Raw genomic sequence first — 13,802 nt, forward strand, 5'->3', positions numbered from 1 at the left:
TGTCCTGCTCCAGTCCCAAGGGCTCCAGGTGAAGAAACCCTGGAGTAATCAACGGGGGAAATCCTCTTGTGGGGCCTCTGCTAATTGTGGGCAAGGAATTTCTGTTGTGTTATTAAATAATCACTGAGAGACGATCTCTGGAGCAGGGGGGTGATGCTTTTCACCTGCAGCACTGCACACGAGAAGATTTCATAACATTTATGAGCTCCTGGAAGAAACTGGGGTTTGGAAAGCACTCAGGTGGGTGTGAGAGAGAGAGAAATGAGGGAGAAGCAGCCCCTTGGGGAGGGGAAGAACCCAGTGTGGGGTGGGCACTGCCTGCAGCCCCTGGGGCACCCACCTGCAGGTGAGGATGCTCTGTGACAAAGGATCCTCACATCCTCCTGCTGCCTGAAATTCCTCTGGAGCTGAGCCTGGCAGAGGATGGAGCTCGGAGCCTTCCCGGGGGGTTGATTTGGGAGTTTGGGGTTGGTGTTTTGGGGGGGATCAGATCCCTGGACACCCTCCCGTTGCTCCGAGGGATCCCCGGAGATCGGGGGAGGGCGGGGAGGGGGTTAAAGAGGGAATTAAAAACGGGGCTAAAGATGGAATTAAGGAGGGGGTTAAGGATGGGGTTAAGGATGGGTTTAACCCCCCGCGGGGTCCCCGAAGCCTCACCGGTGCTCCCGCGGCTGCTTTTCCCCCTCTCCCTTTGCCGTGTTTAGTTAAATTTCCCCCGCCTTACTTGATGTCACATCCTGTTCCACAGCCATCCCCTGCTAGTAGCCAGCCCTACCAATTCCTTTCTTTTTTCCTTTTTTTTTTTTTTTTTTAAATCCCTGTCCTCTCCCCATCACCCCCCTTTTCCAGGCAAACTTTTGGCAATAGCAGAGATAATCATTGCGTGCTCCGCTGAATTTCTCTTCGCAAATGTCTTTGGAGCAGGGGAGCCATTAAAAAAAAAAAATTAAATAAATTACCAGACAGTCAGCACCGAGAGCAGAGGAGAGAAACTGGGATCCCAATAAATATGCAAAGTGAAGGCTCTGCTGAGCAGATTTCTGGCATCGCTTCCCGAGGGTGCTGAGAGCCACCCGCAAAATCAGGCTGATTTTTTGGGTTTTAGGGCTTTTTTTTTTTTTTTAATCGCGTTTTGTTGTCTATATTTTTTTAATTTTTTTTTTAAATTAAAATATTAATAAGAATAAAGGAGTGAGGAGGCAGCAAGGCTCGGGGACGGCGCAGGGGAGGCTCGCCCGGAGGTGATCTGTATGCGAGGTGCCTAGAACGGGGTGCGAGAGATGCAACCGGCAAGCAAGCTGCTGACCCTCTGCTTCCTCATCCTGATGGGCACAGAACTCACCCAAGTAGGTCCATCTCTTCCTTTCCCCACTCCCCCTCCTCCTCTCCCTTTCTCCCCAACGCCATTTTCTGCTAAACCTCGAGAGCACGGAAGAAAGCTGCCGGGAGATGCTGCACCTGCCGTGCCGCCCCTTCCCCCGGGCATCACCTGTGCCCAGCCCGCCGCGCTCGGGGACCCTCGGCGCCGGGGTGGGGGGCACAGGGCGGGGGGCTCGGGCTGTGGGACCCCCGGGATGGGCAGAGAAGGGGCTGCCCCATGGCGGGGTGGCGGGGACGCCTTCCCCCGGCCCCGCTTGCGGGAACGTGGCGGGGCCGGAGGGGCTGCGGGACCCCCGCGCCGGGCTCGGGCTCGGCCAAGTTGGGAGCTGCTGTCCCGGGTGGCCACGGGGACGAGGTGGCGGTGCTGGGTGGCTGTCCCTGCTCGTCACCCCCACCCCTCACCCCGCCGGCTCCTCGTGTGGGGGTAGCTGTGCTGGTTTTAGGTGACATTTAAATGTCCCTTGATGTTTCCATCTGTGACAGCTTTGTGGGAGACGGGAGCGGCTTATTAGTCCCCCTCTCCCCGCTCCTCCTGCTTTTTTTTTTTTTTTTTTTTTTTTTTTTGCCTGGATTTTCGTGCTTTTCTTCCCTGTCCCGGCCCCTGGACTGAGTGAGGCGTGGGGTTGTGGGGGGAGGAAAGGAGGCACCCAAAAGCCATCCCTTGCAAGTGGAATTAAAACTCCATTTGACTTCTTGAGGCTGGCTGGGGAGAGGCAGGCAGGGTGATTGTCTTTTGGGTTTGGTTTTTTTTTTCACCAGTCGCTGAGGAAAGGAAGAAAAAAGTAATTGCACGAGGATGCTCTAGATTGTGGGGTTAATAGTGGTGCTGCCTGGAAGCGAAGAAAAAAAAAAAGAAAGAAAAAAAAAAACCAGCTATAAATAGGAGGGGAATGGAGGCTTCTTAATGTAGGAGCAATTAGCAGCTGGGCTCTCATCCTGGATGCTTTATGGAGATTATTTTTCCCTTTCTCCCAGTGACAAAGCTCTCCCTGTCCCTGCCCTACTGCTGAAGTTTGAGCCGCCGAAGCCTTTTGGCTTCGCACCCTCCGAGGATTTCTGCTGCTCCCAGCAAGGAGAGCACAGAGCTGCCTTAATTGCACGGAGCCCTCCGGAGAAAGGCTGAGCAGCCCGGAATGTGGGGCGGGCAAGTGGGGGGGGAGCCGAGAAAGCCAGGGGCTGTGTGGATGAGGAGGGTGGGGAGGAAGCAGAGCTGTGAGGGAGAAGCCCATTGTGTGTGAGGAAGCCGGGGCCGTGCGCATGCGCCGCGCTGGACAAAGAGCCAGGACCACCAGCACAGCGGCTCCTGGCCACCAGGGCATGGCCAGTGGTGGCCACAGTGCCAAGGGGGTGGCAGGGCTGTCACTTGTCTCGCTGCCCCTCCAGCTTCCCCAGGGGTCACACACACGGCCTGGGCAGCCGGGTGGTGTCACCCCCTCATCGGCCTTGTCAGCGTGGCTGTGCTCTTGGGGGGGGGGGGTGTTTTTCCAAGGAAAATCCAAGGATGCCGCCCTGCCCGGCTGCTTTCTCCTTTCCCTGCTTCCTCTGTGACTGCAGCACCGCAACTTCGGCAGCAACTTTCAGTCGGGGTGGGCACGGGGAACCCAGCCCAGCCCAGCCCAGCCCGCCCTGAGCTGGGGCTGAGCGCTGCAGGTCCTGGGCAGAGCGCCCTGCCCTGATGGTGGCAGGAGGTTTGAGCCCCTGCTAAAGCCTGGCTTTGCTGAGCCGCCCTGCTGGGGCCGGGTTCAGCTCTGCAGTGCCCACCTGGGCGGGTGGCCGTGTCCTGCCAGGCCGTGCGGAGCTCCCTCGCCCCGCTGCCTGCTGGCTCGCCTGGCACTGCAGAGCCCTGCCGGAGTTTCGGCGGCTCCTTGCTGTGGCACAGCTGCCAGATGCAATCCCCAAAAACGCCTTTCAGCCCGGGCACCGCCCAGCTCTGTGTCCTCCGGGGTTAATTCCGTGCCAGGCCCAGTCTCCATCACGCGTGGGGGTCTCTCCCGTGCCCTCCAGAGATCCCACGGCCGGGGAGGAAGGGTGGAGGGTCGGGGCAGAGAGGTTGCTGATGGAGGCAGCTTTCCCTGCTGATACAGAAAGTGCTGCTGTCCCCTCCTGTCCCTCCCTGCAGTGACAGTGACAGGCCAGCTCGCAAGGAAGAAGAAATGGCTCTTAAACGGGGCTGGAGGGGTGAGCACGGGCCTGTCCTGCCAGTGGGGTGCTGGGGAAGCTCTCCTGGAGGGAAGGGAGTTGTCTGCAAGGTGTGAGTGCTGCCAGCGTCCTCGGGCGGTCCCCCAGATGGGAGGAAGGATGCTGGGGGCTGCACCCCCACTTTGGTGGGGGCTTGGAGGCCTGGCTGAGGTGGGTGTGTGAAACGAGGGGGGAGCTGCCCCTAACTCCCCCCCAGCTCTTTGTCCTGTCCCTCAATCTCCTCCTGGGCAGGGCGGAGGGCTTGCCAGGAGCTCAGAGTGAGACCTGCACAAGGCTCTGGGATTTCAGAGGTCTCCTGAGTTGCTTTGTGCCTTGCCTCACCTCTCCACGGGTCAGAATCAAATCCTGAAATGACCCATTTTGGCTGGGCGGAGGGGCTGGATTCAGGGTGCTGTCATGGGGCTCAGAGGTGCTTTGGGCACCCTGGGGTGCAGCCCCTGGCTCTGGCCATGCCCACAGCCATGGGCAGGGCCTTCCTGGGCAAAGTGTGGGGTTTCCTCTCCTCGTCCTCTTCTTGGGGACACCCAGGGCAGCTCTCCTGGTGTCTGTGAAGGAGCAGAGCCAACTTCTGCGCTCCAAGGATCTGCCTGTGGTGTGCTGCCAGGAGGGCAGAGCTTGGGGCTGCTGTGGGTGATCAGCAGAGGGGGGCTGGGATGCCAGCAGCTGTCTGTCTGTCTGTCTGTCTGACCTGTCCTTTGGTCCTTTTGCTGGGATATTTCACTGAGAACCTCCTGGCTGGCTGCCTGTCTGTCTAACCTGTCCTTCTGTCCTTTTGCTGGGGTATTTCACTGAGAACCTCCTGGCATTCCTCAAAGTTTCCTCTGGTGCTCCCACATCCAGCACCCCGGTAATTATGGGATCCACACAGGAAGCAACACCTTCCTGGAGCAGGCAGGTATGAAACATTTAGGGCTTCTGCAAGGGGAAAAAAAAACCAACATAAAAATATTAATTATATTAATTTAGCCATTGATTTTCATAAAAGCACCTCAGGTCCCTCTCAGAGCTGTTTGCAGGGGAAGGGAGAGCCCTGCCAGGGCTCAGCAATGCCCAGCCCAGCTCCCTTCTGCCCATGGAGAGCTTCCCAGTGCCCAGTTTGGTGCCCAGGCTCTGGTGCCAGTCTCTCAGGGAGACACGTGGAAAGGGGGTAGGATTAAGCTGCAAATCTGCAGCCTGGAACAGGAGGCAGCTACCTCGTCTCATAAACCAATTTGTGTCTCGTCTCGCTAACTTCAGCTCAAACCAATAAAAACGAGAGGTAATTTCCAGCCCTGGGTTGTATTTATTGCTCGAGTTATCAGTCCTTGTAATCAGTATTAGCATCATACGTAATACAAAACTAATTACTATCAGAGGGAATTAAGCAGAGGAGGGCTGCACACGGCGCTGGCAGCGGGGAAAGCTCCTTCTGGAGTTGGGAGGGAGAAGCGTTGTCTTTGCTCTGCTCTGGTGGAGCTACCAACAAAAGGGAACAAGGCAGGGACAGCCCAGGAGTGCCCAGCTGGGATTTGTGGCCTGTCAGGCTTTTTGGGATACCTGTGAGGATGGCCCAGTCAGGCAGGGGACCAGTCAGGCACCAGCAAATCCCAAACGGGGGGGGGAAGAGCAGCTGCAAGTCCTGATTTTCCTGCTTTTGGAGGCTGTAGCTGTTGGTTGTTCCTGCTCTCCTGGAGCTGAGCCCTGCTCCCAGTCTCCAGACTGACTTTAGTCAGAGTCTTGACCTTTTTTCTGTTCTCAAGGCCCCTTTTTCTCTGCTCAGAACCCCTTTTCTCTGCTCAGGACCCAAGTCCTGATTCCCAGCCCGCCCTTATGCTGGAAGGATAACAGTGGGACAATACCAGGATTCAGCCCTGGGCCAGGAGCAGAGCTGTGCTTGCTAGAAAGCGAGACCCAGAGCAATTCTTCCCTGGGAAGTCACTCTGTGACTGGAGGTGCATGCCTGACCCAGGGAAATGTGCCAGAAAAATCCTCCTCTCCAACCATAGCATCCAAAACCAGGAACCTGGGAAAGCTGGGCTGGCTTTGATGGCTCTGCTCTGCCCCAGAGGCTCTGACAGGTCTTGGCACCTGCTGGGACATCCTGGGCTTAAAGTCAACAGCAGCTTTAACTAAACGCAGGTTTAGTGACGTGAAGCCCTGTGAAGGGGATGTTTCCTTCCACAGTTCTTTCTCCCAAAGGAAAGGAGAGGTTTTGGAGTGTTTTTCATGCAGGGGTAGGGAGTGTCCAGAGCTGGGAGTTCACTTTGCTGCCTGATCCCAAAATGTGGCTGCTCCTGGAGTCAACCACAATTTTCACTTGGAGCTCTACCAGGAGTGATCCCCTTCATCGTAGTCACTCTCTGGCATCTTAAATTACCACTTTCTTTCCTTCCTTCACTTTTATTTTCTGTCCGTTTCTACCCTCCCATGATGAGAGGAAAAGCCCCCTCTGCGATGTGACAGCATCCAGCTCCTGGAGTGAGGTTTGTGCGAGTGGTGGTGGCACAAGAGTGACAAAAACCAGGCAAAAAACCCCCAGGATTTGGAAGTGCGACCCAAAAATGAGGGAAACCCGATGCCATTTATGGCTGTGGCAGCTGAGACCTGCTGGGGGACAGGTGCCCCATGGCAGACACGGCAGAGGTTGTGCTGTGCCCCAGAGGGGAGGGGTACGAAGGGTTTGTTCCCTCAGGAGGGTGTGTCTGCCCAGCTGCCCCCCAGGACAGGCTGGAGGCATTTTGGATACCTTCTCCAAAAGGGAATGAGGGATGAAAGGGTTATTAAGAGATGAGAAACATCCTCCTTCTGCCCAGAGCAGAGTCCAGGCCTGTCCCCGTGTGGGCAGAAAGCAGAGGGCACAGAGAGCCCCCAGGGCAGGGCCAGGGTTAGAGGTTTTTTTTTCCCCTTGCAGAAGCCCTAAATGTTTCATACCTGCCTGCTCCAGGAAGGTGTTGCTTCCTGTGTGGATCCCATAATTACCGGGGTGCTGGATGCGGGAGCACCACACTGCTCTTGAGGAAACTTTGAGGAATGCCAGGAGGTTCTCAGTGAAATATCCCAGCAAAAGGACAGAAGGACAGGTCAGACAGACAGACAGCAGTCGGCCAGGCTGGCATCTCTGTCTCCTCAGCATTGAGCCCCTGCCCAGCATCCCTCAGCACCCCCCAGCCCTCAGCAGCTCTGTGGTGCCAGGGGGCACAGCCCCTCAGCCTAGTTTTTGGGGTTTTTTTGGGTTCTCTCCACCCCACAGCTCGCCTGCCCCCCCCCCCCCACACCCCTTGGGGTGCAGCAGCTCCTGGCACAGGGGCAGCCTGGCATCGATCAGGAATCCAGGAAGGATGGAAAGGGTCAGTGGAGGCAGAAAATTCTCCAAAGAGATGGTTCAGTGCCCCTCCAGCAGCTGCAGGAGGGAGGAAAATCTCAATCCAAGCATTTAATGAGGATCCCAGAAGTTCCACAGCCAGGTCCTCCCGGAGAGGACAGACCCCAGAGTGCCCAGCCCACCCCACAGGTGTCCAGGACGGAGAGGAGGAGCTGGAAAGAGCAGGAGCTGGGCTGTACCACACACCTCAGAGTGACCCTTACAGTGCCCGGCCAAACTCCCGAGCCCTGTGCTGCCAGGACAGGAGCTGCCAGCCCTGGGAAGGGCACTGCCCTCATGGGGCAGCCAGCTCAGCCGGCCTCATCCTCCTGGGGCGTCACCTGAGGTGTCCCCAAGGCTCCCCGAGCCAGCTGGGAGCACCAGCAAGGTTTGGGGTGTGTTTTAGAGCAGCTCCCTTCCTCCCACCGTGCAGGCAACAGGAATTCTCTGCTCGGGGTGCCTGGACACCATCCCCAGCAGAACTTGGGAGCAACAGGAGCTTCGGCACCTCTTCTCTGAACCAGCCAGGAGAGGGAGACAGCGACCGCCGTGTCCCGCACGCTGCCAGCCGGGGATTGTCCCCGCTCGCACACCTTGACCCTCGCAGGGCTGCTGTGGGCACAGAGCCGCGCTCTGCGTTATCCCTTTCCCGGCAGCGGAATTTTCCACCAGGCAGCTGGTTTGGAAAACCCTGTTCCCCTGCTTTTATCTCCCGTCGCTGCTCTTTCTCTGCTCGGAATAGATGAATGCCAAAAGGATCTTTTGTTCCTCGAGCGGTTCTTTGCTTTCCCTGCTGTTTGCTCTCTGCTGGCAGCAGGAGAGGGGTGGAGGGGGCAGTCCTGGAGCCCCTGTTTTTTGGGGGGGCACTCGTGGGAGGGGACGCAGAGCCAGTGCACGGGGACAACAAAAACAGTGACAGCAGAAGGGTTTTCTCGTGCAAAAACCCCAAAGTGCCCAGGAGAAAGGTGAGCTCCATCAGCTCAGCAGGAGTGGGGCTGGAGGGGTTCCTGCAGATGTGGTGATGGGAAGTTGCTTTTTAAGGATCGATATCCAGCTGTGCTCTGCAAAGCCCCATCAGGTCAAACAGGGTCACCTGAGTTTCTTCCTTTTTGGTTTCGTCCTTGTTTCTGCTGTTGTGCTTCAACATGAGGAGATGCAGGCCTCCCACATCAAATTCACTGGATTTTTGGTCAGTTTATTAATTTTTTTGCCATGCTGGGCTTTTAAAACCAGGCAGATGATTGGGGTGAGGCAGTCTCTGTGCTTGCACATCACCTGTGTCAGGCACTGAGTGACAAAGGTCATTGTCATGCTTGATGCACCTCATCACACACCAGCAACCACCAATTCCTCCCTCTGCACAGCCCTTCATCCCTGAAAAAGGGAAACAGCAGCGTTCCTGGGAGCCTTTTTCCATCTTGGAGCAGCTGCAATTGGCTCAGCTTCCATGGTCATGCCTTGGGGAAGGGTGGCAGCTCTCTGCCCCACAGGGTCGGGACCATCCTGCTCCTGGCAGGTTATTGATCCCCTAAGAACTTCCTGAAAAGGTCTGGAAGAACATTTTGATGTCCCTTCCTTAACTCCCTTAATCTTGGCAGCAACAACAAAAAAATTCCCCCCAAAGTGCTGCTTTTGATTCTTTCATAAACACTGAAAGCAGGAGAAAGAAAGAAAATCCCCTGGATTTCTCTCTCTCCCCATTATTACAGGTACAGCTCCTCTTTCAACTGACATGAAGGGCTTTTCTCCAGGGAAGCAGAGCAGCTCTGCCTCCCTCCACCTGCACGATCCCTGGGGAAAGATTCCCAGTAATGGGCCCCCTCCTTAGCAGGGCCTCGTGGCTGCTGCTCCTCTCTCGGTGCTTTTCTGCCTGTTTGGGAGAGCTTTAATCATGGCAAAGCATTTGAAGGGAATGTGAATGAAATCACCTGCGTGCACTGCTGGGAAATGAGGTTTCAGCCCAGGTGGGATCCAGGGCGAGGCACAGGAGTGATTCTTACCCCCACTGAATCCAGAACAGGGCACAGGAGTGATTCTTACCCCACTGAATCCAGAACAGGGCACAGGAGTGCCTTTAATTTAAATATTAAAGTGTCCATAGGACTAATTCCTTTGCATGTGTCTGGAGCAGACAAATACGAGGGATAAACTTCACTGACAAACTCTGTTCCTGAATGAACGCTGGGATGATTTAAGTGCAGCCCTCGAGTGTTTGATATGATGGAAGATCAGAGAAGCAATCAGGGCCTGGGCTGCCACAGTGCTGAGCACAGCAGAAGCACCTGGGAGAGCAGCACAGGCTGAGCTGGAGCCGAGCTGGGATTCCTTCTAAAAGGTGGAACCCATCCAAGGGTTTTTTTGCCTAAGGAACTTGTTGCTGCACCCCTTGAAGCAGCTGCTGGGTGCTGACCCCACAGGTCACTGCACACCCAGCAGCAGTTTTGCTGTGCGATGCTGATGGTTGGGCTGGGAGAAGCTGATTCCATGGGGTGGAGGCAGTTTGTGTGTTCCCAACGCAGGACTGTGGGATTCAGAGGGCAGGAGGGTTTCCTTCGGGATTCCAGCAGCTTGCTGGCTCACCTGGATTGGAGCTGGGCAGGGCGAAAGGTGACAGGGATGGAGGGTGCTGGGAAGCGAGGGAAGGGATGGGATTTCAGCTGCTGCAGCCTGACACAAACCGGCTGCCAGTGCCCTGCTGTGCCACGGGCTTGTCACAGAGACAGGATCCGAGCTGGCATCAGCGCTCCTGCTCGAACTCATCTCGTGTTCTCCACCTGGTGGAATTGTTCAATGTGCTTTATTTCAGTGTGTTCCAGGAGCTCCCAGCTCTTCCTGCAGGAGCAGCTCCACTGGGCTGTCCTGGTCCTGCTCCCTCTGCCCAGCCTGGCTGTGCTGGGATGATCCCACGCCAAGGGCCACATCCCCAGCGAGGGACGAGGTCCTGGTGAGGTGGGACAGGCCAGCTCAGCAGGGATTGCATTTTGGGGCTTCCTGCTTCCCTGCTGGGGTGTGCTCTGCACATCACTTGGGTGCTGAGGAAGTACCAGTGGGGCTTCGGGGTGCCCCTCAGATGTACCCCAGTCAGGTCCTGGGGAAGGGCTGTGAAGACAGACCTCCAGGAATCCTTGCCATTGGAAAAGCAGCTCTGGATGTGTCAGGTTTGGGGCTGGGCTGATCAGACTCCAGTGGGAATGTGGTGGCTCCCGGGGCAGCCAGGCTGGGGGTGCTGGGGTCATGGAACAGTTCAGGGTCTCCTGCACCCATGTCAAGGTTGGGGCTGTGCCAGCAAAGCGAGGGATGTCACTTCTGTCCTCTGGAGCCAGACAGGGGATTCATTTCTGTGTTGCTTTGCCCAGGGAGTGTCAAGGTTCTCTCAGGGAAGGATGCACAGGAACTGCGGAGTTCTTGGTCAGAGATTTGGGTTCTGAAGTCACCAGGGCAGCTCTGGGACACCTGAGTGGTGACCAAGCCCAGGCTGGCCAGACAGGCTGTGTGCCCTTTGCATCCTTGGGTAGGGAATTCCTGTGCTGGGAATGAGGCGGGAGCAGGGACGGGGCAGGCAGGGCAGGCAGGTTTGGTTTCTCCTTCGTGCTGAGGAGGTGCTGTCGTGGCAGGAGGTGACAATCGGGGGCGTGGGGGATGCTCTGACAACCCACGGGGCTGGGGACAGCAGGGGACCCGCAGGGGTCCCCCAGCCCGCGGGCCTGTGCGGGAAGAGTGCGGCCCTTGAGGGTGGCACCGCGGGGAACTGCTCCGGCTCCTCGTCCCCGCTGTGTCCCCGCTGTGTCCCCGCTGTGTCCCCGCTGGGTCCCCGCTGGGTCCCCGCTGGGTCCCCGCGACCACCGAGGGACCCCGGCCCGCAGCGCCGCCCGCAGCCGCCAGGGGGAGCCACAGCGCCGCAGCGGGGGAGCCGCGCCCCCCCCAACCCCTTCCACCCCCCCAAACCACTTCCACCTCCCCAAATTCCCTTCCACCTCCTCCCCAAACCCCTTCCACCCCCCCAAATTCCCTTCCACCTCCTCCCCAAACCCCTTCCACCCCCCCAAACCACTTCCACCTCCCCAAATTCCCTTCCACCTCCTCCCCAAACCCCTTCCACCCCCCCAAACCACTTCCACCTCCCCAAATTCCCTTCCACCTTCTCCCCAAACCCCTTCCAGCTCCTCCCCAAAATCATTTCCGCCTCCTCTCCAATTCTTTCCCTCTCTCCCCATTCCTTTCCCCCCATCCCATTTATCCATCTCTTCAAATCTTCTTCCCTCTCCCCAGTTTTTCCCCCTTTCCCCAATCTTTTCCCCTCTCCCCAGATCTCTCTCCCTTCCCCAGGCCCTTCTGCCTCTTCTCAGTCTCTCCCCAATTCTTTCCTTTCTCCCCAAACATTTTCTCTCCAAACCTTTCCTTCCCAATTCTTTTCCCTCTCTGCAAACCTTCTCTCCCAATTCTTCTCCCCAAATCTTTTCTCCCCATATCTTTTTTTTTCTCCTTCCCTCCACTCCCTAGTCCCCAAATCTTTTCTCCCCATAATTTTTCTTGTCTTCTTCCCTTCTCTCCCCTTTCCCCAGATCTCTTCTCCCCAAATTTTTTATCCCCAGATCTTTAATCTTCTCATCTTTTCTCCCCATATCTTTTCCTCCCTCCATCCTTCCACACCCCTTCCCCCAAACCTCTTCTCCCACTCTCTTCTCCCCTCCCTCCCTGCGCTCCCCCATCCCCAAACCTCCCTCCCTGTCCCCTCCCTCTCCCTCCCTCGCCCACCGCAGTGTCCTCGGCTGGTTGGGCGCTCCCTCCCGGTGCCGGCCCGCCCCGGTCCCGCCTCCTGCAGCCGCTCGCTCCGGCTGGGGCGCGCCCGGCGGCGGCGGGCGCAGGGAGCCAGCCCCGCTCGGTCCGGCTGCGGGCACACCGGGCACACCGGGCACAGCAGCGGCAGCAGCGGCAGCAGCAGCGCCGGGCAGGGCGGCGGGGCGGCGGAGGAGGACGATGGGCCGGCGGCGAGCGGCGGCGGCGGCCGGGCGGCTGGCGCAGCCCGAACCCAGCGGCATGGAGCCCGGCGCCGGTGCAGAATGAAGGGTGCCTGCCGCCCCCCCCCGCAGACATGTCTGTGCCTTTACTCAAGATTGGAGTCGTCCTCAGCACCATGGCCATGATCACCAACTGGATGTCGCAGACGCTGCCCTCCCTCGTGGGGCTCAACACCACCAAACTCACGGCGGCCACGGGCGGCACCTTGGACCGCAGCACCGGAGTAAGTGCGGGGGGCGGCGGAGCACGGGGAGGGCTGCCCGGAGCGTCCCAGCCTCTCGGAGCATCCCCGCATCCCGGAGCATCCCCGCATCCCGGAGCGTCCCTGCGGCTGCTCCCCGCCGCCGCCCAGTCCCTCCCCGCCTGGGTGTCCCCCGGGCTGTCACATCTCTCCTTGCCCAGGTGTCCCAGTGGCCGTGGGGGTCCCTCCCTGCAGGAGCCGCAGCGCCCTGGGGAGGGGCAGGATCGCCGCCCCTCGGGGACATCGCCGCAAAGTGTCCCCCGCGGCGGTGCAGGAGCGGGGACGGGGCGGTGAGGGGCCGGGGGGTGCTGGCAGGAGAGGGGGTGGCGGTGCAGGGAGCATCTCTCCCCTCCTCTCCTCCGCGTCAGCCATCCCTCGTTCACGGCTGGGGGCGACCCGGCTGCCCCCTCCCGCATCATCCCTGCAGCCAAAGGGATGCAAAGTTTCCCTCGTCGCCGCTGCGAAAGCCGCCGGGACAGCGGGTGCGAGTCCCGGGAGGCTCCTCCGCCTCCCTCCCTCCCTCCGTCCCTCCCCGGTCCGTCCTCGGTGGGATGGAGATGCAGCCGGGAAGTTGCCGTGTGTGGCGGTGGGGCTGGGCGTCCCCTGTCCCTGCTCCGCTGGAGGGCTGTGCCTGAGCTTCCCACTCTGGGAATGGCTGGGAAAACCATTCCCGTCTGTGTGTCTGTCTTCCCTGAGCCGGGAAAATCGGGCACCTTCCTCCTGCAGGCTGCACGCTCGTGCCTTCTGACGGAGCTCTGCTGTTGCAGCTCTGCTGTTCCCGGAGTGTTTCGTGCCGTGGTTGTGCTGCTGAGTGAATGAAGCTGGGAATTTTTTTTTTCTTTTTCCATGTTACCCGGGTTTATGAGATCCATTTATTATTATTTCCCCCCCCCCCCGGTTGTTTTAAGCCAGGGAATCCAATTTGTGCATCTGCCTGGGCATGTCTGTCACCGTGGGCATTTGCACGGTGATTTGTTCTGTAGTGAAACGGTGCAAAGAACATTCCCCCTCTGGTTGGGGACACGGTGACACCTTCAAAGTGCTCCGAGGCTGGGTTGGGATTAAATCATGGATCGTGCCGCGAGATCAAAGGAAAATTAAGATGGGAGAGGTTTGGGGAGCACGAGGGGCTGGGAATGCGCCGTGTTTGGGGCTGGGCTCCCTTCCCTGGCGTGTCCTGGAAGCTCAGGCACTGCTGGTTCCTCCAGACTGCGTCCCATCCCTGCTGGAATTGTGCACGGGGCACGGCTCCGGGCTTTCCCTGCCTGGAATGGAGGGAAGTGTTGTGTGGTGAAGCTCCTCATCGCCAGGGGAGTCCGGCAGAGAAAAGGGGGGAGCGGAGCTCGCGGGGTCCGTGCTCTCGGGAGAGCTGCGGGATCCGGGAGGGCTCTGCGGAGGGGAGGGCAGTGCTCAGCCCTCAGCAGGACACTGTGCCCTCCCTGGTGCCTCGGGCACGTCCCTCTCCCGGTGTTAAGGACACGCCAAGTGCTCTGTCACCACAGCGGGGCCCGGGGTCCCCACCCTGAGGTGCCCAGCGATGTCCAGCACCCGGAATTCTCGCTGCTGGCTGGCTTTCCGTGTGTCCACGCTTTCCCACTTGGTGTTTCAGCTCTTGCTCTCCTT

General features: G+C 58.5%; 1 protein-coding gene across 2 annotated transcripts in view; it reads left to right on the top strand.

The window, feature by feature from the left end:
* Nucleotides 1-760: 760 nt before the first annotated feature.
* The window catches only part of OLFM1 (olfactomedin 1), a 32,258-nt gene continuing 19,216 nt past the window's right edge, over nucleotides 761-13,802 (top strand). Inside the window, exon 1 of one of the 2 annotated variants that reach the window (XM_069031780.1) lies at nucleotides 761-1,346. In XM_069031780.1, the coding sequence (XP_068887881.1) occupies nucleotides 1,281-1,346 (66 nt within the window). In that variant the 5' untranslated portion in view covers nucleotides 761-1,280. Of the gene's footprint in view, nucleotides 1,347-11,743; nucleotides 12,162-13,802 lie in introns of those variants that run through there. The other variant, XM_069031779.1, reaches the window with a different exon arrangement.

Source organism: Aphelocoma coerulescens, chromosome 17 (assembly GCF_041296385.1).
Source record: "Aphelocoma coerulescens isolate FSJ_1873_10779 chromosome 17, UR_Acoe_1.0, whole genome shotgun sequence".
NCBI lineage: Eukaryota > Metazoa > Chordata > Aves > Passeriformes > Corvidae > Aphelocoma > Aphelocoma coerulescens.